The sequence below is a fragment of the Equus przewalskii genome, chromosome 7 (assembly GCF_037783145.1).
Source record: "Equus przewalskii isolate Varuska chromosome 7, EquPr2, whole genome shotgun sequence".
NCBI lineage: Eukaryota > Metazoa > Chordata > Mammalia > Perissodactyla > Equidae > Equus > Equus przewalskii.
This window is the reverse complement of record NC_091837.1, coordinates 67,553,694-67,579,613: the sequence shown is the minus strand read 5'-3', so window position 1 is coordinate 67,579,613 and position 25,920 is coordinate 67,553,694. Positions and strand designations below refer to the sequence as shown.

At 37.2% G+C, this 25,920-nt stretch overlaps 1 protein-coding gene across 41 annotated transcripts in view; it reads left to right on the top strand.

Moving 5' to 3' along the window:
• Nucleotides 1-25,920, top strand: part of PIAS2 (protein inhibitor of activated STAT 2) — a 105,250-nt gene that overhangs the window by 18,611 nt on the left and 60,719 nt on the right. For 38 of the 41 annotated variants that reach the window (XR_011542696.1, XR_011542698.1, XR_011542699.1 and 35 more), the window contains 2 exons: nt 12,542-13,016; nt 21,706-21,790. Coding sequence is in view for 28 of the 41 variants with exons in the window: in XM_070630072.1 (XP_070486173.1) it covers nt 12,542-13,016; nt 21,706-21,790 (560 nt within the window). In the remaining 13 variants the exon portion in view is untranslated. Of the gene's footprint in view, nt 1-11,893; nt 11,953-12,541; nt 13,017-21,705; nt 21,791-25,920 lie in introns of those variants that run through there. The other 3 variants (XR_011542707.1, XM_070630085.1, XM_070630078.1) reach the window with 1 other exon arrangement.

The window sequence follows — 25,920 nt, the reverse complement described above, 5'->3', positions numbered from 1 at the left end:
CTACCTTCAAATGAGCATTTTTGGTTAATTAAATATAGACTACTTTTAGGTTTATAGTGAAGATGGGAAGATAATACAGAGAGTTGCCATATACCCCACAACCAGTTCCCCCTATTTGAACAAACTTCTTAATCATGGAAACATTCTTAGACTTACAAAGGTAGAGAATTCCCCATGTACCCAATACTCAGCTTCAGCAGTTACCAGCTCTGATCTTTTTTCATGTATGTCCCTATTCACTGCCCGCAAATGATTTTTTTTATTTCAAATATTTTATTTTTTATTATTTTTTTAATGGAAGTATAATTGACGTTATGTTATATTAGTTTCAGGTGTACAATGTGATGATTCAATATTTGTATATATTGCATAATGATCACCACAATAAGTCTAATTAACATCCGTCACTTTACATAGTTACAAAGAATTTTTTTTCCTTTGATGAGAACTTTTAAGATCTACTCTGTCAGCAACTTTCAAATATGCAGTACAGTATTATTAACTATAGTCATAGTGCTGTACATTATATCCCCATGACTTTCTCATTTTATAACTGGAAGTTTATACCTTTTGACTCCCTTCAACCATTTTCCCTACCCCCCAACAGGCCCCCCCCAAACTATCAGTCGATTCTCTGTATCTTTCTTGGTTTTGTTTTTAGCTTCCACATATAAGTGAGATCGTATGGTATTTGTTTTTCTCTGACTGACTTATTTCACTTAGTGTAATGTCCTTGAGGTCCATCCATTTTGCCGCAAGTGGCAACATTTCATTTTGTTTATGGCTGAATAATATTCCATTCTCTGTGTGTGTGTGTGTGTGTGTGTGTGTGTGTGTGTGTATCTCACAGCTTCTTTATCCATTCTTTCATTGATGGACACTTAGGTTGTTTCCATATCTTAGTTATTGTAAATAATATTGCAGTGAACATAGGAGTGCATATATCTATTCAAGTTAGTGTTTTTTGTTTTCTTCAGATAAATACCCAGAAGCAGAATTGCTGGGTCATATGGTAGTTCTATTTTTAATTTTTTGAGGAACCTCCGTTCAGTTCCCATAGTGGCTGCACAAATTACATTCCCACCAACAGTGCAGAAGGGTTCCCTTTTCTCCATATCCTTGCCAACACTTGTTATTTCTTGTGTTTTTGATAATAGACATTCCAACAGATGTGACATGATATCTTATTGTGGTTTTGATTTGCATTTCTCTGATGGTTAGAGATGTTGAGCATTTTTTCATGTACCCATTGGCCATCTGGGTGTATTCTTTGGAAAAATGTCTGTTTAGATCTTCTGCCCATTTTTTATTTGGATTGTTTGGTTTTGTGCTATTCAATTATATGAGTTCTTTATGTATTTTGGATATGAACCCCTTAACAGATGAATTGCACATGTTTTCTCCCATTCAGTAGGTTGCCTTTTCATTTTGCTGATGGTTTCCTTTGCTGTGCAGAAGCTTTTTAGTTTTATTTGGTCCCAACTTGTTTTTTTGCTTTTGTTGCTTTTGCTTTTGGTGTCAGACTAAAAAAATCATCGCCAAGACCTGTGTTGAAGAGTTTACTGCCTATGTTTTCTCTAGGAGTTTATGGTTTCAGGTCTTACATTCTAGTCTTGCATCCATTTTTAGTTAATTTTTGTGTATGATGTAAGACAGTGGTCCTGTCTTATTCTTTTGCATGTGGTTGTCCAGTTTTTCCAGCACCATTATTGAAGAGACTGTCCTTTTCCCATTGTATATTCTTGGCTCTTTTATTGTAAATTAATTGACCATATGTGTATGGGTTTATTTCTGGGCTCTCTATTTTGTTCCATTGATCTGTTTGTCTCTTTTTATGCAGATACCTTACTGTTTTGATACTATAGCTCTGTAATATAATTTGAAATCAGGGAGCATGATCCCTGTAACTTTTTTTTTCTCAAGATTGCTTTGGCTATTTGGGATCCCCCAAATGATTTTAAAGGAAACCCCATATAGTGTATAACTTTATCCATAAATATTTAAATATGTGACTTAAGGATACAGATCATCTTAACCAAATAATATACTGAGTTTATGTTACACCATTTTTATTTTCCTAGATTAAACTATATTTGGGTACATTGAGGGCTTTTGTAATATACTCACAAGAAACATTGATGTGTTAGAAAAAGACTTCTTACGGTCCATATTGGGAAATGAGAAAGAGGAGGTGATATACTAGGCTCCTGATTCATTATGCTTTTGCCTAAAATTTTGGTTGGATGAGTGGATTCCCTGTTGAAGTTTGAAAATAATCATTTGCGTATTTTAAAAACTTTGTGTTTTGTGTTCAACAGGTTTTTTGTAATGTTTGTCTTCTAACATATATGACTTTATGGCTTTTATTCTCTTAACAGTTTAAGGAACAAAATTCCGTCTTTTCTTTGAAGGCTTAGTAAAATTTATTTAATGGCAGGATGGGCTAGATAAAACCTACTTGAAAAAAAATTATACTGAAGATGTAGACTTAAGAGGTTGGTGGAGAGCAATAGCTGAAATCATTCTTGGTAGTATTCATAGCAGGCTCACCTTACGTGGTGATAGCTGAAACTTGGTTGAAGACTGAGTTAAAAAAAATAGGCATCACTTTAAGAAGAAATGGTATCTAGCAAGGTTTGCCAAGAATTTGACTTAGTAAGCTCGTTAGAGACTATCTTAATAATAAATGCTAAATAGAGGGGAATTTTTGTTGTTTGTTTTTAAATAGAAGTTGATGACCAGAGGAATGAAATGGCTTTGCTGATGTCTTGAGGTCTTGGTGCTAGGAGTGGACATACATACAACTACTGATTGCTGTTGTAAAGTTTTCCACAGCACACCATTGACTCTCAAAGCCATCATCTTTGGGCCAGGGCTTGGCAGTCCTTTATTTTCGCAGCATTTTGCAGTGCAAAGACTGACCTGTTTGCTGTTGTATCCTGTGCTCTTCCCCAAACCTGATGATTTCTTTTTTGCTTCAGAAACTCATGATTCCACATTCATAGTTCCAAGCCTTTATCTTTCTTCCTTTTGCTTTTATATTTACAATAGCTAATAGAACCAATTGCATTAGCATTTTTTGCCAAATAAAGTTACCATTGGAAATAAGTGATATGAGACTTGCCAGAAATTCCTTTTTTTTTTCCTGCTGGGAACGATTCACCCTGAGCTAACATCTGTTGCCAATCTTCTTCTCTCTCTCTTTTTTTTCCCCTTCGCCAGAGCCCCAGTACATAGTTGTATATTCTTGTTGTAGGTCCTTGTAGTTCTCATCTATGTGAACTGCTGCCACAGCATGGCTACTGACAGTGGTGTGGTTCCACACCTGGGAACTGAACCCAGAGAACGTTGAACTTAATCACTAGGCTGTCAGGGCTGGCTCGAAATTCCTTTTTGACAGCCAGCCTTAGGGTTACTTTGTGTTCTCTATTGTCATTTCTGTAAAATAAGTTTCCTTAAAATGGGAAATACCTGAAAATAAGAGGAAGGAGGGAAGCACAGTAATGAATTCTAAGTTAGTTGGATTTCTTTAGAAAGCCTCAGAGGTATCTTATATCTGTCTGACTGTCTTTGTTGGTGTTAGTATTCTGCATGATTTAGTGTTGCTTATGCTACTGTAATGTAAGCAAACTTCAGTTGAAGTATTTATTAGGATCAGGGACTTGGGGAAAGATGCACTGAATTTCTTGCTTAGAAAGATACTTCTTGAAAAGCTATTATAGTTTTTTTTTTTCCACATCCTTTTTATTTTGACTTTATATTTTACATTTTTATTTATTTATTTTTTATTAAGGTTATGAAAGTTAACATCCTTGTGAAATTACAGTTGTACATCATTATTAGTCTTGTTGTAGGTACACCACTTCACCCCTAGTGCCCTTCCCCCACCCCCCCGTCCCCTTGCAACCACCCATCAGTTCTCTTTGTCCATATGTTAACTACCACCTATGAGTGGAGTCATACAGAGTTCGTCTTTCTCTGTCTGGCTTATTTCACTCAACATAATACCCTCAAGGTCTATCCATGTTGTTGTGAATGGGACGACTTTGTCCTTTTTTATGGCTGAGTAGTATTCCATTGTATATATATATACCACATCTTCTTTATCCAGTCATCAGTTGCTGGGCACTTAGGTTGGATCCATGAGTTGGCTATTGTGAATAATGCTGCGGTGAACATAGGGGTGCATGGAACTTTTGGAATTGCTGATTTCAGGTTCTTAGGATAGATACCCAGTAGTGGGGTGGCTGGGTCATAAGGTATTTCTATTCTTAACTTTTTGAGGAATCTCCATACTGTTTTCCATAGTGGCTGCACCAGTTTGCATTCCCACCAACAGTGTATGAGGGTTCCCTTTTCACCACAGGCTCTCCAACATTTGTCACTCTTGGTTTTGGATGTTTTTGCCATTCTAACAGGTGTAAGGTGATATCTTAGTGTAGTTTTGATTTGCATTTCCCTGATGATTAGTGATGATGAGCATCTTTTCATGTGTCTATTGGCCATTTGTATATCTTCTTTGGAGAAATGTCTGTTCATGTCCCCTGCCCATTTTGTAATTGGGTTGTTTGATTTTTTATTGTTGAGTTGTGTGAGTTCTTTGTATATTATGGAGATTAACCATTTGTCTGATAAATAACTTGTGAATATTTTTTCCCAATTAGTGGGCTGTTTTTTTTGTTTCAAACCTGTTTTCCCTTGCCTTGAAGAAGCTCTTTAGTCTGATGAAGTCCCATTTGTTTATTCTTGTCTTTTGTTTCTCTCATGTGAGGGGTTATGGTGTCCGAAAAGATTCTTTTGAAGCTGATGTCAAAGAGTGTACTGCTGATATTCTCTTCTGGAAGACTTATTGTTTCAGGCCTAATCTTTAGGTCTTTGATCCATTTTGAGTTTATTTTAGTGAATGGTGAAAAAGAATGGTCAATTTTCATTCTTTTACATGTGGCTGTCCAGTTTTCCCAGCACCATTTGTTGAAGAGACTTTCTTTCCTCCATTGTAGGCCCTCAGCTCCTTTGTCGAAGATTAGCTGTCCATAGATGTGTGGTTTTATTTCTGGGCTTTCAATTCTGTTCCATTGATCTGTGCATCTGTTTTTGTACCAGTACCGTGCTGTTTTGATTACTGTAGCTTTGTAGTATGTTTTGAAGTCAGGGATTATGATGCCTCCAGCTTTGTTCTTCTTTCTCAGGATTGCTTTAGCAATTCGGGGTCTTTTGTTGCCCCATATGAATTTTAGGATTCTTTGTTCAATTTCTGTAAAGAATGACATTGGAATTCTGATTGGGATAGTGTTGAATCTGTAGATTGCTTTAGGTAGAATGGACATTTTAACTATGTTTATTCTTCCAGTCCATGTGCATGGAATGTCTTTCCATCTCTTTATGTCGTCGTCAATTTCTTTCAAGAAGGTCTTGTAGTTTTCGTTGTATAGATCTTTCACTTCCTTGGTTAAATTTATCCCAAGGTATTTTATTCTTTTTGTTGTGATTGTGCATGGGATTGAGTTCTTGAGATCTTTTTCTGTTAGTTCATTGTTAGCATATAGAAATGCTACTGATTTATGTATGTTGGTTTTATACCCTGCAACTTTGCTGTAGTTGTTGATTGTTTCTGATAGTTTTCCAATGGATTCTTTGGGGTTTTCTATATATAAGATCATGTCATCTGCAAACAGCGAGAGTTTTACTTCTTCGTTGCCTGTTTGGATTCCTTTTATTTCTTTTTCCTGCCAAATTGCTCTGGCCAAAACCTCCAGTACTATGTTGAATAAGAGTGGTGAAAGTGGGCACCCTTCTCTTGTTCCTGTTCTGAGAGGGATGGGTTTCAGTTTTTGTCCACTGAGTATGATGTTGGCTGTGGGTTTGTCATATATGTCCTTTATTATGTTGAGGTGCTTTCCTTCTATACCTATTTTATTGAGGGTTTTTATCATAAATGGATGTTGGATCTTGTCGAATGCTTTCTCTGCATCTGTTGAGATGACCATGTGGTTTTTGTTTTTCATTTTGTTAATGTAGTGAATCACGTTGATTGACTTGTGGATGTTGAACCATCCCTGTGTCCCTGGTATAAATCCCACTTGATCATGGTGTATAATCTTTTTCATGTATTGCTGTATTCGGTTTGCCAAAATTTTGTTGAGGATTTTCACATCTATGTTCATCAGTGATATTGGCCTGTAGTTTTTGTTGTTTGTGTTGTCCTTGTCAGGTTTGGGGATCAGGGTGATGTTGGCTTCATAGAATGTATTAGGGAGTGCTCCATTTTCCTCTATTTTCTGGAATAGTTTGAGAAGGATAGGTATTAAATCTTCTTTGAATGTTTGGTAGAATTCTCCAGAGAAGCCGTCTGGCCCTGGACTCTTATTTTTGGGGTGGTTTTTGATTACTGTTTCTATTTCTTTACTTGTGATTGGTCTATTCACATTCTCTAATTCTTCCTGATTCAGTTTGGGTAGGATGTATGAGTCTAGGAATTTATCCATTTCTTCTAGGTTGTTCAATTTGTTGGCATATAGTTTTTCATAGTATTCTCTTATGATCCTTTGTATTTCTTCGGTATCTGTTGTGATTTCTCCTCTCTCATTTCTAATTTTATTTATTTGAGACTTCTTTTTTTTTTAGTGAGTCTGGCTAAGGGTTTGTTGATTTTGTTAATTTTTTTCGAAGAACCAACTCTTTGTTTCATTGATCCTTTCTACTGTCTTTTTTGTTTCAATATCATTTATTTCTGCTCTAATTTTTATTATTTCCCTCCTTCTACTAACTTTCGGCTTTGTTTGTTGTTCTTTGTCTAATTCCGTTAGGTGTCGTTTGAGGTTGTTTATGTAAGATTTTTCTTGCTTATTGAGGTGAGCCTGTATTGCAATGAATTTCCCTCTTAGGACTGCCTTTGCTGCTTCCCAAATAATTTGGTATGGTGTGTTTTCATTTTCATTTGTCTCCAGATAATATTTGATTTCTTCTTTAATTTCTTCAATAATCCATTGTTTGTTTAGTAGCACGTTGTTTAGTCTCCACGTTTTTGGCCCTTTCCCAGCGTTATTCTTGTAGTTGATTTTTAGTTTCATAGCATTATGATCAGAAAAAGATGCTTGATATTATTTCAACCCTCTTGAACTTATTGATGCTTGCTTTGTTTCTCAAGATATGGTCTATCCTTGAGAATGTTCCATGTGTGCTTGAGAAGTATGTGTAACCTTCTGTTTTTGGATGAAGTGTCCTATATATATCTATTAGGTCCGTCTGATCTAATTTTATATTTAATTCTATAATTTCCTTGTTGATTTTCTGTCTGGATGATCTGTCCATTGTGTTAATGGGGTGTTGAGGTCCCCTACTATTATTGTATTGCTGTTGATGTCTCCTTTTAGTTTTGTTAATAGTTTCTTTATGAATTTTGGTGCTCCTGTGTTAGGTGCATATATATTTATAAGTGTTATGTCATCTTAGTGGAGCGTCCCTTTTATCATTATATACTGCCCCTCTTTGTCTTTATCTGTTTTGCTTTGAAGTCTACTTTGTCTGATATAAGTATGGCAATACCTGCTTTCTTTTGTTCATTATTAGCTTGGAGTATTGTCTTCCATCCCTTCACTTTGAGTCTGTGTGTCTTTGGGGCTGAGGTGCGTTTCCTGGAGGCAGCATATTGTTGGATCTTGTTCTTTGATCCATCCTGCCACTCTGTGCTTTTTGATTGGAGAGTTCAATCCATTCATGTTTAGAGTGATTATTGAAACGTGGGGGCCTAGTCTTGCCATTTTATCACTTGTTTTCCGGTTCTTTTGCATTTTGTCCTGATGGAGAGCTGTTACTTTGTGTTATTGTTCTTCTGCTTATCTTCTTTCTTCTGGATTTTGCAGCCCCTTTCCTTTTTCTGATTTTTCAGGAATGAGGTTCTTCCTGAGCATTTCTGGAAGAGGAGGTTTTGTGGCGATGAAGTCCCTTAACTTTTGTTTATCTGGGAAAGTTTTTATTTCTCCATCGTATTTGAAGGATATTTTCGCTGGGTAGAGTATTCGTGGCTGCAGGTATTTGTCCTTCAGAGTTTTGAATATTTCATTCCAATCTCTTCTAGCCTGTAAGTTCTCTCCTGAGAAGTCTGCTGATAGCCTTATGGGGTTTCCTTTGTAAGTTATTTTCTTCTGCCTGGCTGCCCTTAGTATTTTCTCTTTGTCGTTGACTTTTGCTAGTTTCCCTACTATATGCCTTGGGGTTGGTCTTCTTGCGTTAATAAAGTTTGGAGATCTATTGGCGTCTGTCACATGAACTTCCATCTCTCTTCCCAAGTTTGGAAAGTTCTCAGCTATTATTTCTTTGAATAGGCCTTCTGCCCCCTTCTTCTCTTCTCCCTCTGGTATACCTATAATCCTTATGTTGCATCTCTTAATTGAGTTGGATAATTCTCAGAGAGTTTCTTCGTTTCTTTTTACTCTTAGTTCTCTCTCCTCCTCTGTCTGCAGCATTTCTATATTCCTATCCTCCAAATTGCTAATTTTGTCCTCCATATTATCGACCCTACTGTTCAGAGAGTCCAGATTTTTCTTAATCTCCTCCATTGTGTTCTTCATCTCCAGTATTTCTAATTGGTTCTTCTTTATAGTGTCAAGCTCTTTTGTGACATAGCTCCTGAACTCATTGAGTTGTCTATCTGAATTCTCTTTTAACTCGTTGAGTTTTTTAATAATGGCAGTTTTGAAATCATCGTCATTTAGGTTATAGATTTCATTGTCTTTGGGATTGTTTTCTGGGTGCTTATCATTTTCCTTCTGTTCTGGAGATTTAATATATTTTTTCATACTGCTTGCGTGGATTTGTGCCTCTGCATAGAGATAGAGTTTAGTCGCTGCTTCCACTTGTTGCGACTGGTGTGGGGGAGGGCAGCTGTTTAGACTGCACCAACCAGGAACCCTGTCAGCTGTTACTGACTGGACCTGGACCCCTCCTCATAGTCGCAGTGGTCCTGTGGGGTCCCTCGTTGGTTGTGGGGGCAATCGCAAGGGGGCCTCAGCTGCTGGTGCCTACTATTGCAGCCCACTTGGACGCGCTCCCTCCTTGTGGTCTGCAGCAGTGTTGTGGGCTTTCCCAGCAGCCAGTAGCAGGATCACCTATAATTGCCGCTTTGTCCCTAACAGAGCCCACAAGATCACACTTGTCCACTATAGGTCCCAGCAGAGCTATGGGTATCTTCTGCAGTCTGTCGTTAGCTCACCTAGCTGTGCTACTTTTGCGCCAGGGCCTTCCCGCCTTGAGATTGCCAGTCGGGACCTCTCCACTAGTGCTGTGCAGAGGCTTTCGCTGAGGCTGCTGTAGGAACCTGGAGTTCCCCCCTGGGCTATGTAGCTGTTTCACTGGAGCTCCACTGTGCCCCACTCCACTCTCACAGGATCTCTGGGAGCTGTTTGCCTCATCTGGGACACGGCCAGAGTCCGTGGGCCTGGTGCTGGCTTGTAAGCTGCTGCCTTGTGGGGAATTCTGCTCTAGGGAGCTTCCTGGTGTTCTGAATGCTGGGCGGAGGCTCCCTGCTAATGGCGAGCAGAGGCTGTCCGTGCCGGGGAGGTGCGGGACCCCGGAGCCTCCCCCTGGGCCGCAGAGCTGGGCGCTGGGCCTCCAACCGTGTCCCCAAGCACGTCTATGGGAAGTCCGGGCACCCCCTGCACCAACCTGTGCTCTGGAGACCCTGGGCCCAGCAGCAGCTTGCAGTCTGATGCCGTACTGGGGAATCCGCCCACCAGGAGCTTCCCTTTGTTCTGGATTCTGGGAGGGGCCTTCCAGCTAATGGTGAGCAGAGGCTTTCCCTGCCGTGGGTGGTGTGGGACCCTGGAGCCTCTCCCCGGGCCGCAGAGCCAGGTGCTGGAGCTCCAACCGTGTCCTCAAGCACGTCTACGGGAAGTCTGGGCACCCCCTGCACCAACCCGTGCGTCGGAGACTTGTGAACCCAGCAGCAGCTTGCGGTCTGGTGCCAGCCAGGGAATCTGCCCGCTGGGAGCTTCCCTTTATTCTGGATTCTTGGCGGGGCCTCCCTACTAATGGCGAGCGGAGGCCTTCCCTGCCACTGGGTGTGGGACCCTGGGGATTCTTCCTGGGCTTAGGTGTAATCGCAGGGGGCTTGGGTACGGCTGTTGTCACCTGTTTCCACCATCGCTCCGCTGGTGAGTGCACACTCCTGCCCTTGGTGTGTGGCGATGCTATGGGGGAGTCCGCTGGAAGAGAGCCTCCTGCAGGAACTAGGCTGTCCGGGGGTCGGGGGTCAGGGGTCAGAGAGTTTTCACCTATTTCCACCTCCTCCTGGAGGGAATTCCTTCAGCCTTCCGTTGTATAGTAGCATGAAACTCATAGGCATCTTGAGATGCTATCTGGATATCCTTTGTTAATCGGTGAATGTCCAATTAGTTGTGGATTCGACGGGGGAGAGACAAGACCGCTCACTCCGCCATCTTGGTCCTGCCCCATCATAGTTTTTTAATGCATGAAACCTTGAGTAAACTGTAGCTGGTGTGTCATGAGGTAGGCCAAGAATTTTCTTGTTTTCCATCTTTGTTGTCCATTGCATAGGGTAAGATAGATAAATCATCATCTTCACATATGGAGGAAATGAAGCAAGTTGAAGTATGATGGCCATGGCATTGTGATATTTGTTGCTGTTGGAGTGTGATTTAGAGCTGCACTGTGCAGTGTTAGTCCAAATTGGGATGTGCTGTAAGTGTAAAATACACACTGGATATTGAGACTTAGTATGCAAAAATATCTCGACACTTAAAAAAATTATTTTTAAATCACAAAAATTGATTACATCTTGATATAATACTTTTGATTTATTGAGTTAAATAAAGCATATTATCAAAATTAATTGAAATTTTATTTTAATATGGCTACTAGAAGATTTAGAATTATATATATAGTTCCTAGTTCTATTTGACAGCACTGATCGAGAGTGTAAAAAATGGTTGCAAGGATTACAACTTTAATATTCTCTGACTTGTACAATATGAAATATGGAGACATTTAGTGTATGAACTAGAATTATGGTACAGCTTTTATATGCAGATTACTTTGATACATTTAAATTTGTTTGCATTTTAGGAAACCGGCAAGTATTGTTCCGACAACTATTTAAAAGGCAAGCAGGGGCCTGGCCCCAAGGCTAAGTGGTTAAAGTTCTATGCGCTCCACTTTGGTGGCACAGGTTCACGGGTTTGGATCCTGGGCACAGACCTAATCCACTCACCAGCCATGCTGTGGTGGTGTCCCACGTACAAAAAAAAAAAATAGAGGAAGATTTGCACAGGTGTTAGCTCAAGGCTAATCTTCCTCAAGCAATGAAAGAGGAAGATGGGCAACGGATGTTAGCTCAGGGCAGATCTTCCTCAGCATAAAAAAAAAAAAAGGCAAGCAGAGTTTTAAAGATTTACTTCTGGGCTATCATGAGACTTAAAAGTGCAGAACAGAGGAATTATTATGAATCAGTGCTAGCTGTAGGTGTTGCCACTGCATACCTGCCAGGTTGAGAAGGAATCCCAGGTAGTGGTGGAGGGTGCAGCACTGTGGGAAAAGTTTCGTTAGGGTCCATTTCTGAAAGAGATTTTGGTCTGCTCCAGATCTTACTCCTTTTTCTGGCCAGATGATTCACGAGTGTATGAGTAAATCTGACCCAAGAGTACTTTACCTCCGAGTTCACAGTTGCCTGAAAATCACTAAGTAGGTGGATTTATGAGGCAGTAAGTGTTTAAAAGTATTTAGTAGGTTCTGTTGAGTAAATAGATGGTGTGGTATGAAGCAGGAACTGCTTTATAACCTTCATCGTATACCCAAGAACAAGTTGTTAGAGTGCTGTGGAGGGAATCATGCCCTTTAAGATTTATGACCACCCATTTCCTTGCTCTTCAAAGGTCTTTTTCTCCTTGGATACTCAGCTGGGAATTTCATTCATGTTAGAAGCTTGCTAAATAAGATGTATGTGTTTTTTAGCTTTAATATTTAAAAATATCCTTATTTTCTTGCGTTGTCTGTTCCTTAGTATTTGAGATGGGGTGAAAAATTCATTGGATTTTGGATGACAATTCTTTCTTCATTTTGTAGGTTTACTAAGCATCAGAAGTTACACATACAGCATGGCTAAATCTAATTTTTTGCTTGGTTAATTGATGATAATATTGTAACAGACATTACGTTATGTGTTGGTAGGACTTAGTTTTGAAAAGGAACATTTTCATTGGTTATAAATTTCATATTTGTAAAGCAAATATGGGTTTACTCTTGAGCTTAGTCAGATAATGAGGTGGTTAATAGAAACTAATAGACTGTAGATTGCCAAAATTAAGAGGACAACAAAATATAACATCATAACTTGAATGTAATTTGGGAGGGGGCTACCTGTGTAAACAGGAATGATTCTAAGTGGTATGTGAAAATGCTGTTACTAGCACATGCCAGTTGATAGATTGCTGGAAAAACCAGATTTTACAGTATATTTTAGATAGGGTTTTCGTATACTTGAGGGTGACTACTGGCTTATGTCCTTTTTTTTTTCCTTTCCTTTTAGAATATGGTTTCTAGTTTTAGGGTTTCTGAACTACAAGTGTTACTAGGCTTCGCTGGACGGAATAAAAGTGGACGCAAACATGACCTCCTGATGAGGGCGTTGCATTTGTTGAAGAGTGGCTGCAGCCCTGCGGTTCAGATTAAAATCCGAGAATTGTATAGACGCCGATACCCAAGGACTCTTGAAGGACTGTCTGATTTATCCACAATCAAATCATCAGTTTTCAATTTGGATGGTAGCTCGTCACCTGTAGAACCTGACTTGGCCGTGGCTGGAATCCACTCGTTGCCTTCCACTTCAGTTACACCTCACTCACCGTCCTCTCCTGTTGGTTCTGTGCTGCTTCAAGATACTAAGCCCACATTTGAGATGCAGCAGCCATCTCCCCCAATTCCTCCTGTCCATCCTGATGTGCAGTTAAAAAACTTGCCCTTTTATGATGTCCTTGATGTTCTCATCAAGCCCACAAGTTTAGGTAAGTGTTGGAGAAATCAGTTTCTTCTGGACAAGGGAGTAAATAAAGCAAGAGGCCTTCAACTATTGATTAGTGCTTTGCTGTTAATATTATAAAATTGAGGTATTAATGCCAAATGTTTAAATTGATAAAAACATATTGGCAACTATACCTGAAATCTAATATAAAACTGTTAATTCATCATTTGAGTGCTCTTTTTATGGCATAGAACTCAAATTGGTTCTGTGTGTATAGGAACAGGCAGAAATCTTATTGCGTGTGATTCTGTTTTTTGATATTTTTACAAAGAGACTTAGTTTATATGTAACATAGCTTTTAAACTAAAAGAAAGAAACCTTTTATACTTAGTTTTTTTGTGAAGTGGTGCAGGGAGTTTAACACATTTTTTAGCTTTTGTTTAATATCCATCAACTTCTCTGAAAATTTAATAAATTTTATCATATTACTAAGAGTTGATATGTGTGGCTTTAATTAGGAAATGCCATTTCCCAGACAATTTATGTCATCAAAAATCCAAGTACTTCTGTAAGTAATTTCATTAGGCAGTAATAAATTGTCATTACAACACAGAAGTCATCAGCCTAAGTAAAAGTTTGTTCATCTGGGAGATTATTTTTTTTTTCCATCCTGGGAAAACCCTTTTTCTTTCAAGTCATTTGAAAAAACTAACTGTATCAATGTGCTTTTTTCCCCCTTTTGTATAGGATTATACCACAGTACATCTTAGTTGAGTCAAAAGGAAATTTTGAGGTACAGGGCTAGTTGATGGGATCAGTATGGTGTGATTGGTGGCTGACAAGGTGGCTCTGCTTTTCCCAGGCCCTTTCTCCTTGCTTTGTTTTTATTTAGCAATACTGAGCCAGGCAGGTAGAGTATGTCATTCTGAAATAAGGATGCTGTGTTTGCTCACATTTTATTATTTGTACAGAGTCCTATGAGTAGAATTATGGCATCAAAGAATAAGAACGTTTTAGACTCTTGATAACATATTGCTAAATTAGTTTCCAGAAGAGCTGTGCCAGTTTAAATTACACAGAGTGAGTGAATGTCTCTCACTGCACTTTACTTCCTGCCTTTATTAGGTGTTATTAAAAACAAATCTTTGTGGATTTTTTGATAGGTGTAAACTTGTATCTTGTTTAGATTTTTCATTTTTAAAATTAATAACAGATGCAAACATTTAAAATGTTTATTACTCAGTTGCTTTTCTTTTATGATTTTACTTTCATCTTTAACTGATTTTTCACAAGTTCGGGTTTATCTGGTTAAAATGTTCCCCATAATTAATTTTTTTATTTCTCCCCTTGTAGTTTTTGGTTTATACCAATGCACAGTATCATGACTCATTCACATACTTCTTTCTCAGCAATTATTGCAAGTTTCTTTGTGTGTATTTTGAGAAAGATTCAGACTGGTGATGTGCTTAGGTGACCCTACCTCATGGGACTCCTCAGGAGCATGGTTGGGGTGGGACTGAGAAGAGAAGAGGGCCTGTGGGGTGTGGTTACAGTTCAAGATGTTTCAGAGACATGGTTGAATGCTGGAAAGAAGACTGGAGACTGAGAGAAGATGCAGCAGTGTTTTCTCTACTCATTAGCATCAGTGGTATGACGAGGGGTAAACCCTGGAGAGGCTTTGTGCTTTTTTCTTTCCTTGCTTTCCTATTTGTTCAGAAATAGAAATAGGAATTTTCTTGCTTTTCTGTATTCCTCATAGAGTTTCTTTTTCGTTAACCTCAAAGTTAAAGGAAAGTATAAGCTTTTTATAAGTTTACTAAAATAAAGCTTTTTGTCTCATTTGGCTTAGGTAAAATAATGCCATAGATATTTTGTGTTGAAGAGTGACTAAGAAAAACCTGCCTTTTGCTCATAGTTTAAATTAGAATGTAAGAAATATGTATAACCTAAGGGCTTATAAAACAGCTTTTGACCCCTGAGCTAAAAACTATTCATATGTTTTTTTAGGAGTCCCGCCTGTCATTGTTTTTATAAACTTTATAACTGATTCTTGTTTTAAAACAAGGCTTAAACATTTCCTTATCCTGCCCTCCCTAAAGAGAAAAGAAAAGAATTTTCTTAATGTATATAGTCTTATGTCTGATTGATAAAACGGTAATTTAAGTAATGTGCTTTTTAGACTTTGAAGTAGAAAGTTAAAAAATCAACATAGTACTATATAGTCTGCCAGATAAAAGTGGAAAAAAATTGATCATTTCCAGTAATGACCTTTAATTGAAAAATTTTAGTGTCAAAATGTCTAAAGCAATGTAATGATATTCAGAAGATGCCTTAATTTTTAATGATATGGTTTTTATGATGTTGAAAATACTTATGAAAATAAAAATCCTGGAAAAATCTATTTAATTTGAAACACTGCTATGGAGAAACTTGTTTACATTTGGGAAATGAGAATTAAAAATCCTTAGGAGTCAAAGAAGATATCAAGTCCATATTTCAAAGCACGTGTTCTTGACGTCTGCAAGCCAGTCTGTGTATTCTCGATTTTTATATACAGTTGATTAGATGATTGCTAAGCCATCAACATATTATTGAGCAGGAATTAATTGACTTCATGGGAGAGACTGGAAGAGTTGTGGTAGAAAAGAACAGACACAACAGGTCAAAATCTGTTATTCCAAAACCTCTTGGGATATTGAAACCAATAGCCCTTTAGTATTGAGGGAGTCCCTGTTACAGCATCGCACATGTGTTGATGCTAAAAGGAGCCAACCAGAAAACACCACGGTGAGTATATTCTGTTTAAGAACATGCATTATTGGATAGTTTTTCAGTTTGGAATTATTTCTATTCAAAATGGTTAAAATAAAAATATTTTAGCATTTAAAATGACAAACTGTGGCATCCAGAAGGCATGAGGTTCTCTGTAGCTAAGGGTTTACTGTAACAAATGGGTGATCCCCTAATCTAAAAACAAACTAACAAAAATCTCTGGTCTCCTTCCTTAAATAGCTATTCTGATTTGCTCTCACAGGCAGTCTTTTTCTCTTATTTTCAATTTTCTTCTTTTCTTTTTTCAGATAATTTCTTTTGAAGGTGAAATACTTGGGGAATTTTCTATTTGAAAAATTTTTTTGTATATTCAGTCTTTTCAAAGGAGTAAATATAGAATGTTAAGTTATAAAGAATATCAATGAAATGAACAGCTGTGAAACCACTACCCAATTTTTAAAAAAGGAATGTTGCCATTATCTTTTAAGCCATCTCCTTGCCTTTCCTTTCTGAGTTAAATCACTGTCCTGAATTTTGTGTTCCTCTCCTTTACTTATTTTATATGTATAAAAAAAATAATGTTTAATTGGCTTGCTTTTGAAATTTCTGTAATGGTGTATACTATATACATTCTTCTGTGACTAGCTCTCTGTTTACTCTGTTTATAAGCATCTGTATATTGATACGTCTGGCTGTTTGGTATTTTTTAAATTACTTCAAAGTATTTTGAGCCTTTGATTCTTTATAATTTCTTCATTGTGCTCTTCAGATTACAAAAGTAATTTATGCTAGTATTTGAAAATTTAAACATCATAGGAATATAACAGAAAAAGCCCCTCATACTCTCTCGTATCACGCAGCTAGTCATATCAGTAGTTAACTGTTTCTCTGCATATGCCATGTCATCTTTTTTCTCTTCTCCATTAAAAACAGCATTTTCCAACTGCAGAGCCACTGTGCCACATTTCTGCTGAGAGAGGACACTACTCTACTTGTATCCTCTGTCAATAGCGCCCCCTGGAGTTTTGTACCATAACAGTCTTTCTTGGAAATGTATTGTAGATGTGTAGATTACAGTAGATCTGTTATTTTGTAGATATACCATAACTTTACCAATATTCTGTTGATGTACATTTTCAGGTTTTTATTATTTATTCAGAAATATTTTAGTGTATAGCATGTGTCAGGCATTATTCTTAGTCTTACAGACATTGCTGCTGTGAGCCTTTTTGCATATGTGTTTCTCAACACTTGTGTACAAATTTATGAAGTATAAATGCCTAGATTTGAAGTTGTGTCAAAGAGTATAAGCATTTAATATTTTTGATATTCAACTTTTGGAGGGAGTTTTGGCAGTTGCTTCAAAAGTGTTGTGTCACTTTATACTCCAATAGTGGATGAATGTATTATTTTCCCTACATCCTCGTCAGCATTGTATTTTTGATCTTTTAATCTTTGCTAATCTGAAAGGTGAAAAATTAGTGAGTCAACATCTTTTTATATTCTTAAATTCCTGAATATTAGGAAATACTCATTAAGCCTCTGGGTACAATTAAACAGATTTAAAATGATATGCACATTAATGTAAAGTCGTTAAAATATTTCACTTCTAAAGAATTTGGATAAATTCAGACACTGTATGCATCATTTCTGTTAACTCAGTTAACAAGTATATAATGAGGATTTAATTTGGATATGGTTATGTAGTCTAATTGTGGGGAAGTCAGAAGTATGGAATGGGCTTAGGAAGTTTGTTATCTAGTTGGTGAGATAATGTTAACATGGGAGAAAAGTAACATTCAGGTATATGCTTGTATGATGAAGCACTATAAAACTCAAATATCATATTGGCCTATTGAATAGGGAAGTCAGTAAAGACTTCTTGAAGGGCCAGCCCCGTGGCCGAGTGGTTAAGTTCATGCACTCGGTTTCGGCGGCCTGGGGTTTGCCAGTTCAGATCCTGGGCATGGACCTAGCACTACTCATCAAGCCATGCTCATCAAGCCTGACAGTGAAGAAACTACTTTGAATTAAGTAAGACTTGGGGAGACATTGGAAATGTAGGTTTGCTAGGAAAGAGGCGAGGCGATTGTTATGGAGGCTCTTAGAGATAAAGGAGTTTAGACTTGGCTTCATTCAGAGATGGGACACTGCTGAGCATTTTTTTTTTTAAGATTTTATTTTTTTCCTTTTTCTCTCCAAAGCTCCCCAGTACATAGTTGTATATTCTTAATTGTCAGTCCTTCTAGTTGTGGCATGAGGGATGCTGCCTCAGCGTGGCTTGATGAGTGGTACCATGTCTGTGCCCAGGATTCAAACTGATGAAACACTGGGCTGCCTGCAGCGAGGTGCGCAAACTTAACCATTCTGCTACAGGGCCGGCCCCAACTGCTGAGCATTTTTGAGCAGAGGAATGGTGCTGAAAGTGGTGCTAAGAATGACCAGCTCTGCGCTTGTATCCTGTTGGGAGACTGACAGAGAGGCAGAGTTGCTATTTCATTTGCACAAAGTAGTAATTGGTTGTGAGTAGGATGGTAGTAGTAAAACTGGAGAGGAAGCAGGCTATAAGAAAATTTTAGAAAACAGCACTTAATGACTAACTGGATATAGAGGAGGAAGAAGAGGACTCAGGTAAAGGAAGTGAATGATTTCTAGTGATTGGACAATTGGTAACTATTCTCTTTCATAATTCTGAATTAAAGTGACTGTTTTACAAGAAGGGTGAAATCTCACTACTCTGCCCTCCCGAAATGATCTTCGCAGCTGTTATATAGGGGAGAAAGTATTTTGGTAATAAACATCACTGATGATTATTAATATAGTGATGGTTTCTGTATAGGTAAAACTTTAAAAATGACGCGTTTGTTACATTCTGTGTAAATCTCATTAAATTAGAAAACTTTTGGTGTGCGTATAGGAGGATTGTCATTTAAAAAAGTACATGTAAAGCAATGTTCAATGATAACTGTATTTGTAAACAATTGAATATTGGAATATAGAATTATTCAGTCAAGTGTTTTGAAAGCATTGTGTGTGCCTCTTAGTTCCAAATGTGTTAAGAAACAAGTTATCAAAAATGAGCTAGTTTCCTAATATAAAACAGAACTTATGTTTATTTCTTCTATTATAACTATAAGAATATTAGTTTTGGTGTATTTTTGTTTATACATGTTTGAGGGTCATCCCCCCCGCCCCTTGTTTTTGATGCAGTGATGCAATGGGAAAAGGAATACTGTAAGAGTAGTCTTTGATTGGTGATGATGATACAATTAATTGATGGGTGATGGGGCACCAAATAGCTCAGGGTAGAGATCTTAGATAATGCAATGTAATAAACTGATTTATTCATTGTTACTTTATGAATTATTTTGTTGGTAGATTAGCTAGACTGAACCATGGTAATCCACAAAGCTGCCTATAAAACCTCTTGGTTTATCTCCTCCCTGAGTGAGCCATTTTATAAGCACTCACTGCTAGGTAACATTCTTGACTAAATATAAACCAGTTTATCAAAAGTTGTCAATATAATACTTCCTGGGCTGGAAGGACTTGGGAGGTTTCATATTTTACTAAAATATTTAACATTTAGGCATATGAAAATATTTTCTACTTAAATATATTACCAAGAAAAAGTCGTTGTTATTAAATAATTTGGAAAATGCATCTGTTGGGCTGGATTTCTTTTTCCCTCTTTTTCTGAAATTTTGCTATCTCTTAGAAAGCAGAGACTTTTGTGCAGGACTTCTGAAATTCAAAATGTATTACATATGTGTAGTGCCTTATTGTTTTTAGAATGCTTTCATGTATGTTACTGCATTTGATTCACAAAACAGCCTTTAAAAGGCAGATGAGCAAAGTGTTATTCCTATTTTAATTGAGGAGTAAAGAAGTCTTTATTTCACCCTATTTTTGAAGGATATTGAATTTTCAGTTGGCACTTTTTTCCTTTCACTACTTTTAAGATGACTTCTGGCCTAGATTGCCTCTGATGAGAAGTCAGCCTTTATTCGTATTCTTGTTCTCTTGTATGTAATGTTTCTTTTTTCTGTGACTGCTTTTAAGATTTTTTTAGTCATCATTAGTTTTCAGTACATTAGTTTGATTTTGATGTGACTAGGTAGTTTTCTTTGTATTCATTTTGCTTGGTGTTTGATCTGTAAGGGTTTGTCCCCCCTCCATCAAAGTTATGGAGTATTCTTTCGTTATTTCTGCAAGTTTTTTTTTTTCAATGCTCCATCCTTCTGGGGCTTTATTTGTACCTGTGTTAGACCTTTTGAAATTTCTCGCTGGAGAGACTGGGTGCTCATACTGTTAATTAAGATTGAAAATGCAGTGTGTTCACCTCTAATCTCAAAATATATATTATTGAATTTGATAGTTAAGAGGTTGTTGGTGACCTTAGCCATGGATGGAGAAGTGGAAAGTAGAATCTGCACAAGGAAGAGTTGGAGTGAAGAGGAATTGAAGATATGGAGAGACTTCCTACTGTAGTTATGTGTTTGTGTTTTATGCCCCATAGTTATGTTTACAACTTGTAGTTTTGTTTGATTTTTAGGCCTTCATCATAAACAGCATCCCTCCCTCCGTTTAAATGTTCTGGGAAAATATGAACCGCTTTATGACATGATTGCTAGAAACCTAATTCTTACAATAAATGCTATGCTTAAAGAAAAGTATTTTACCCAATGAGTTAATATTTTTCTTATTTGGTGTGACTTGTGGATTGAAGGCCTCTGACATTATTCAACTGGCATCTTGTTATTTAACTTTATGCATTGGGAAAACTGTGTTTGGTAACACACACAAGAGCCTTTTTGTGTCCTCTTGCGTGTGGTTGCAGTACTTGTTAGGAAGCAGAAGGCTTGAAGCCTCTGTATTAGCTTTTGTTTTAATGAGCACTAGAACGCCATTGAGTATTGCATCACTGTAAATCTGTTAGTTCTTTGTGAAGTGAATACATTTCAATTTTTAATAATATGGTTAAGAAGGATGACTTCCTTAGGTAATCTTTTTTAACTAGATAATCTATTGTATGCAAATAATTACTATGTAGCCAGTCCTGGTGGTCTAGGGATTAAGATCTGGCGCTCTCAGCTCTCACTGCCACGGCCTGGCTTCGTTTCTGAGTCAGGGAACCACACCACCTGTCTGTCGGTTGTCATACTGTGGCGGCTGTGTGTTGCTGTCATGCTGAAAGCTATGCTATGCCACCGGTATTTCAAATACCCGCAGGGGTCCTCATGGTGGACAGGTTTCAGCAGAGCTTCCAGACTAAGACAAAGAAGAAGGACCTGGCCCACCTACTTCCCAAAAAATTTGCCGTGAAAACTCTATGAATAGGAGTGGAGCATTGGCTGGTAGAGCGCCAGAAGGTGAGAGGATGCCGGAAAAAGACCAGGCAGAGTTCCGCTCTGCTGTGCACAGGGGCGCTAGGAGTCGGAATCACCTTGACCAACAACAAAATTTCTATCTATCTTAATAACTCAACTTAGAAGTTTTACATTTCCTCTTATATACTCTGTGTAATTGAATATAAATATTGAAAACAAAACACAACCAAGAAAACAAACAAAAAAGACACATGATTCTTGGATAACGTTCTCCTGGTGGGAGTTTTTGGCTTCCTCAGATTTTCAGTAGCTGATACTGTAGTCAAGGATGAAATGTAGTTTTGGAGGGTTGTGTTATATTTTGGCTATATTATAATTAGTGTGTTAGAATAAAGAATGATAAATGCTTAAAATTGAACCTGCTGTAGAGTCACTTTACTTTCATGATTCCAAAAAGAATAGAGTTTAGTACTACTTTATTTTGGAGTATTTTTACCACAAAAATTTCAGAATTTGGCACAGTCTTTATTGGAACTGCCTGGTTACTGCAGATCTTGATATAAGATATAATAAATCTTATATTCTTAAATTTGTTATTGGAATATTATCTTTCTTTTTTTTTCTCCCCAGTTCAAAGCAGTATTCAACGATTTCAAGAGAAGTTTTTTATTTTTGCTCTGACACCTCAACAAGTTAGAGAGATATGTATATCCAGGTAAGAGGAATGTTTGGAATATATTTCTCAGTGAATGTTGGTGTATTAGTTTGCTAGGGCTCCATGACAAGGTACCACAGACTGAGTGGTTTAAACGACAGAAATTTATTTGCTCACATTTCATGAGGCTTGAAGTCCAAAATTAAGAGTCAATGGATTTGGTTTCTGCTGAGGCCTCTCTCCTTGGCTTACAGACAGCTGCCTTCTTGCTGTGTGCTCTCATGGTCTTTCCTTTGTGTGCCTGTGCGTCCTTGGTGTCTCCTCCTCTTCTTGTAAGGACACCAGTCAAATTGGATTAGGGCTGCACCCTTATGACCTCATTTAACCTTAATTGCCTCTGTAAATTCCCCGTCTCCACATATAGTCTCATTGGGGATAAGGGTTCAACATATGAGTTTTTAGGGGGCACAGTTCAGTCCGTAACAGTTGGACTATTTCTCCTTAAGAAAGTGTAGTATACTTTGACTAAGGTTAAATATTTAATAAATACTCTGTATTAGGAAAAGATTTTAACCTTTGAATAAAACCCCAGAGTACCTTTTGAATTACTTTTTGTCACATTTGGCAATAACTTTTTTTAAATGAAATTTTTATTTCAAATTTAGCAACATAAAAAAGAATTTGTGATAACAACCCAAAGATAGGATGACCATATACTTTATCATCAAAACTGAGACAATTTTAGAGTGAAAGTAGACATTATTAATAATTTTTCTAGGATAAGATCATAAACTAGGACTGTTATGAGCTGTATTGTCACCTGGACCAAAAAATTAGTAGAAATATTAAAACAGTAATGGAGGGCCAGCCCGGTGGTGTAGTGGTTACCTTCGTGCACTCTGCTTTGGCGGCCTGGGGTTTGCAGTTTCGGAACCCAGGCATGGACCTACACACTGCTTGTCGAGTCACACTGTGGTGGCGTCCCTCGTAGTAAAATGGAGGAAGATTGGCATGAATATTAGCTCAGGGCCAATCTTCACCCCCAAAAAGTGAAGAGGAAAAAAATAGTGGAAGGTACTCTTAGCTTTGCTGTTTAGAAAAATAGGAGAAGCTTAACGTATACAGATTTATAAAGAGCAAATGAATTGAGAGATGTGAGAGGAAAGAGAAGGAAATTTGTGGTGTATACTTTTCCAATTAAAAAATAGTCACCTTTAGTATTAATAATATATTACTTATATGGCTCTTTAAAACTGATTCGTAAAGATTTAACACAAGAAGACTGAGTTTTCTGGAGGTTGAATGATTTTCCGGGATTGTAGAGTTAAAAGTAGAACAAAGGGTTCAGCAGATGAGAGGTCTTTTGCCTCCTATCAACTGTTTGTTGGAACACTCATCTCAGATATTAATGTGAGTTTTTAAAAAATAAGGATTCTGCAGCTGTTTTCAAAATTCTGTATTCAACATTAGTTACATAAGGTTTTTACAGCCAGAGTTTTCCGTCTTTAATGTGTTCATGTGCACTGTCAGTCTCCCAAGATGGTGGATTCAAAGTTATGGGCTTCATGTCTCTTTTAAACACCGTGACGTCTTGAAGATGCACTCTTGTTATATGGCGGAGTCTGGGATGCAGCCATAGGTTTTTTCACTGATCGCTCTTAATAATATCTATATAGAGAGAGCTCTCTTAAAATCTCAAAATGACTTTATAATCTGACCCTGTAAAATCTCAGCTCTTAAAGAGTAGTGCATAAATAGACTGGCTCTCCCACAAGGGGTAAAGAGACAAAGTTGAAAAATGAGATTAAGAGAAAAAAGACAGTACAAGGATTAGTCCAAAAGACCCAATAGCCAAATAATTGGGGTTTCAGAAAAAATAGAGAAAATTTAGAGGAAGAAATTATCAAAGAAGTAAAATGAATGTAGCTTGATGTAGTTCATGTCCACCAGGGCCAAGAAATTGCAGTGAGTCTTTGTAAATTGGAAGTACTTTCAATCTTGGGGATAGTAATAAACCAAATAACAAATAAATAAATAGAATAAATTAAAAATTTTATATCTAAAACCATATCATTAATCTTAAGTTTTGTTTGTTATTCAGTGATGATCCTTTGCTTGAGATGAAAGTTTATGAAATGTTTATTGGGCACAAAGCACTATATTATATGACAAGACCCCTTTCTACAAGTTGCACTGAACCAGCTCATATGCATACAGTGATCATTGGCATTGCATGGTGTTAGGAAAAGAGCCAATTCAGTAACAACAAGTAAGAGCTGATTTATAGGAGGAGATTACTATTAACCTCGGCAGTCTGGGAAAGCTTCACTAGGGTATTGGGTGGGCCTTTGAAGGAAGAAGATTATTTAGAGTAAGTAGATTTAAAGATACAGGTTTCAAGGTACATTTTTAGGTGAACAAAGCAAGGCACAGAATTGTGAATAATATGCTACCAGTTGCCTTAAAAAGGTATATGAATGTGTGTGTGTGTAATTTGCTTAAGTGCATAAAATATGTCTGGACAGATAGGATTAGATGCCTCTGGAGAGGGGAATTGGGTGGTTGGGGTCAGAGTTGGGGGAGTCTTTTCACTTTATATTCTTTTTTGTATCTTTTTGAAGTTTGAACTCTGAGTGTATTAACTAGTCAAAAAATGAATGACTAAAATTTAAATAATTGCTTTCAATTGAAAATTTTAATCATGTCTGGAGATGGGTAGTGGTGATGGTTGCACAACAGTGTGAATATGCTTAATGCCACAGAGCTATACACTTAAAAACAGTTTATGTGATAAATTTTATCTAATGTATATTTAACTACGATAAAAACACTTAAAATAAATTAACTATAAAAGTAAGGTTGTTTGCAGTCATCCTTCCCAAAAAAACAAAATAAAACACACATACACATGTACATACAAACCCCAGCCTTTTCAGAGTTGTGTAATCAAATAATGAAAAATCTCCTTTTTCCTAATAAGTAGAAGTAAAAGTTTGGTACTCGTTGCCTAGCTTCAGTAATTACCAACGTTTTTACAGTCTGTATGTGACCCCCCCCAACACTTTTTTCCTGAAATATTTTAAAGCAAATCACAAGCATCATATAATTTCACCCAGAAATACCTCCAGGTGCGTCTCTAATTAATTTTTAACATAATCACACTAAAAAATTAATAATTCCTTGATATAAAACAATGTCCATATTCAGATATTCTCAGTTGTTTCAGTATTCAAACATGACCTATGTATTACTTTTGACTTTTGTCTCAAGATTTTTAAAAAACTTTTTAACTTTGAAGTAATTACAGATTTATAGAAAAGTTGTAGAAATAGTAGATATGCTTTTCACCTAGCTTCCCTTGATATTAACATCTTGCATAACCATAGTGCAATTACCAACACCAAGAAATTCACCTTGGTACAATACTGTATACTAAACTACAGACTTTATTTGGATTTCAGCAGATTTTCTGCTAATGAACTTCTGTCTTGATCCAGTCCAAGATCCCAAATCACATTTGTTGTGTCATTTTAGTCTCTTTCAGTCTGTGACAGTTTCTTAGTTTTTACTTGTCTTTCATAACTTTTGATACTTTTGAAGAATACTGGTCAGATATTTTGTAGAATGTCCCTCAGTTTGGGTTTCTCTGATATTTTATCTTGATTAGATTGAGGTAATGCATTTTTGGCAAGAATACCTCAAGTTATATGCCCTTCTCAGTGTATCATATCAGGGGCTACATAATGTTGATAGATCTTATTTTTGGTGATGTCAGCCTTGATCACTTGGGTAAGGTACTGTCTACCAGATTTCTGTAGTGTAAAGTTGACTTTTTCCTTTGTTATTAATAGATATCTTGAGGGAGATACTTTGAAACTAGGTACATATTCTGTTTCTCTTCAAAGTTTTGCCCACCAATTAAGTGTTCACTCGTGGATCTTGCCTTCAGCGATTACTTCATCATAATCACTCTTGTGTTCTAGTTGTGCGATTTTCTGTTATCCATATTCTTTTTCACATTGGAGTTATTCTTTTGTACGGAAGAGCTGTCCCTTCCTCCCCTGTTTATTTATTCAATTATTTATTTGTATCCATGTGGGCTGTTGAGTTCTCTGGGTAATCCATTGCTATAGCAATTTATATTGTTGCTCAAACTGTTCCACCTTTGGCCATCGGACGTTCTTTCAGGT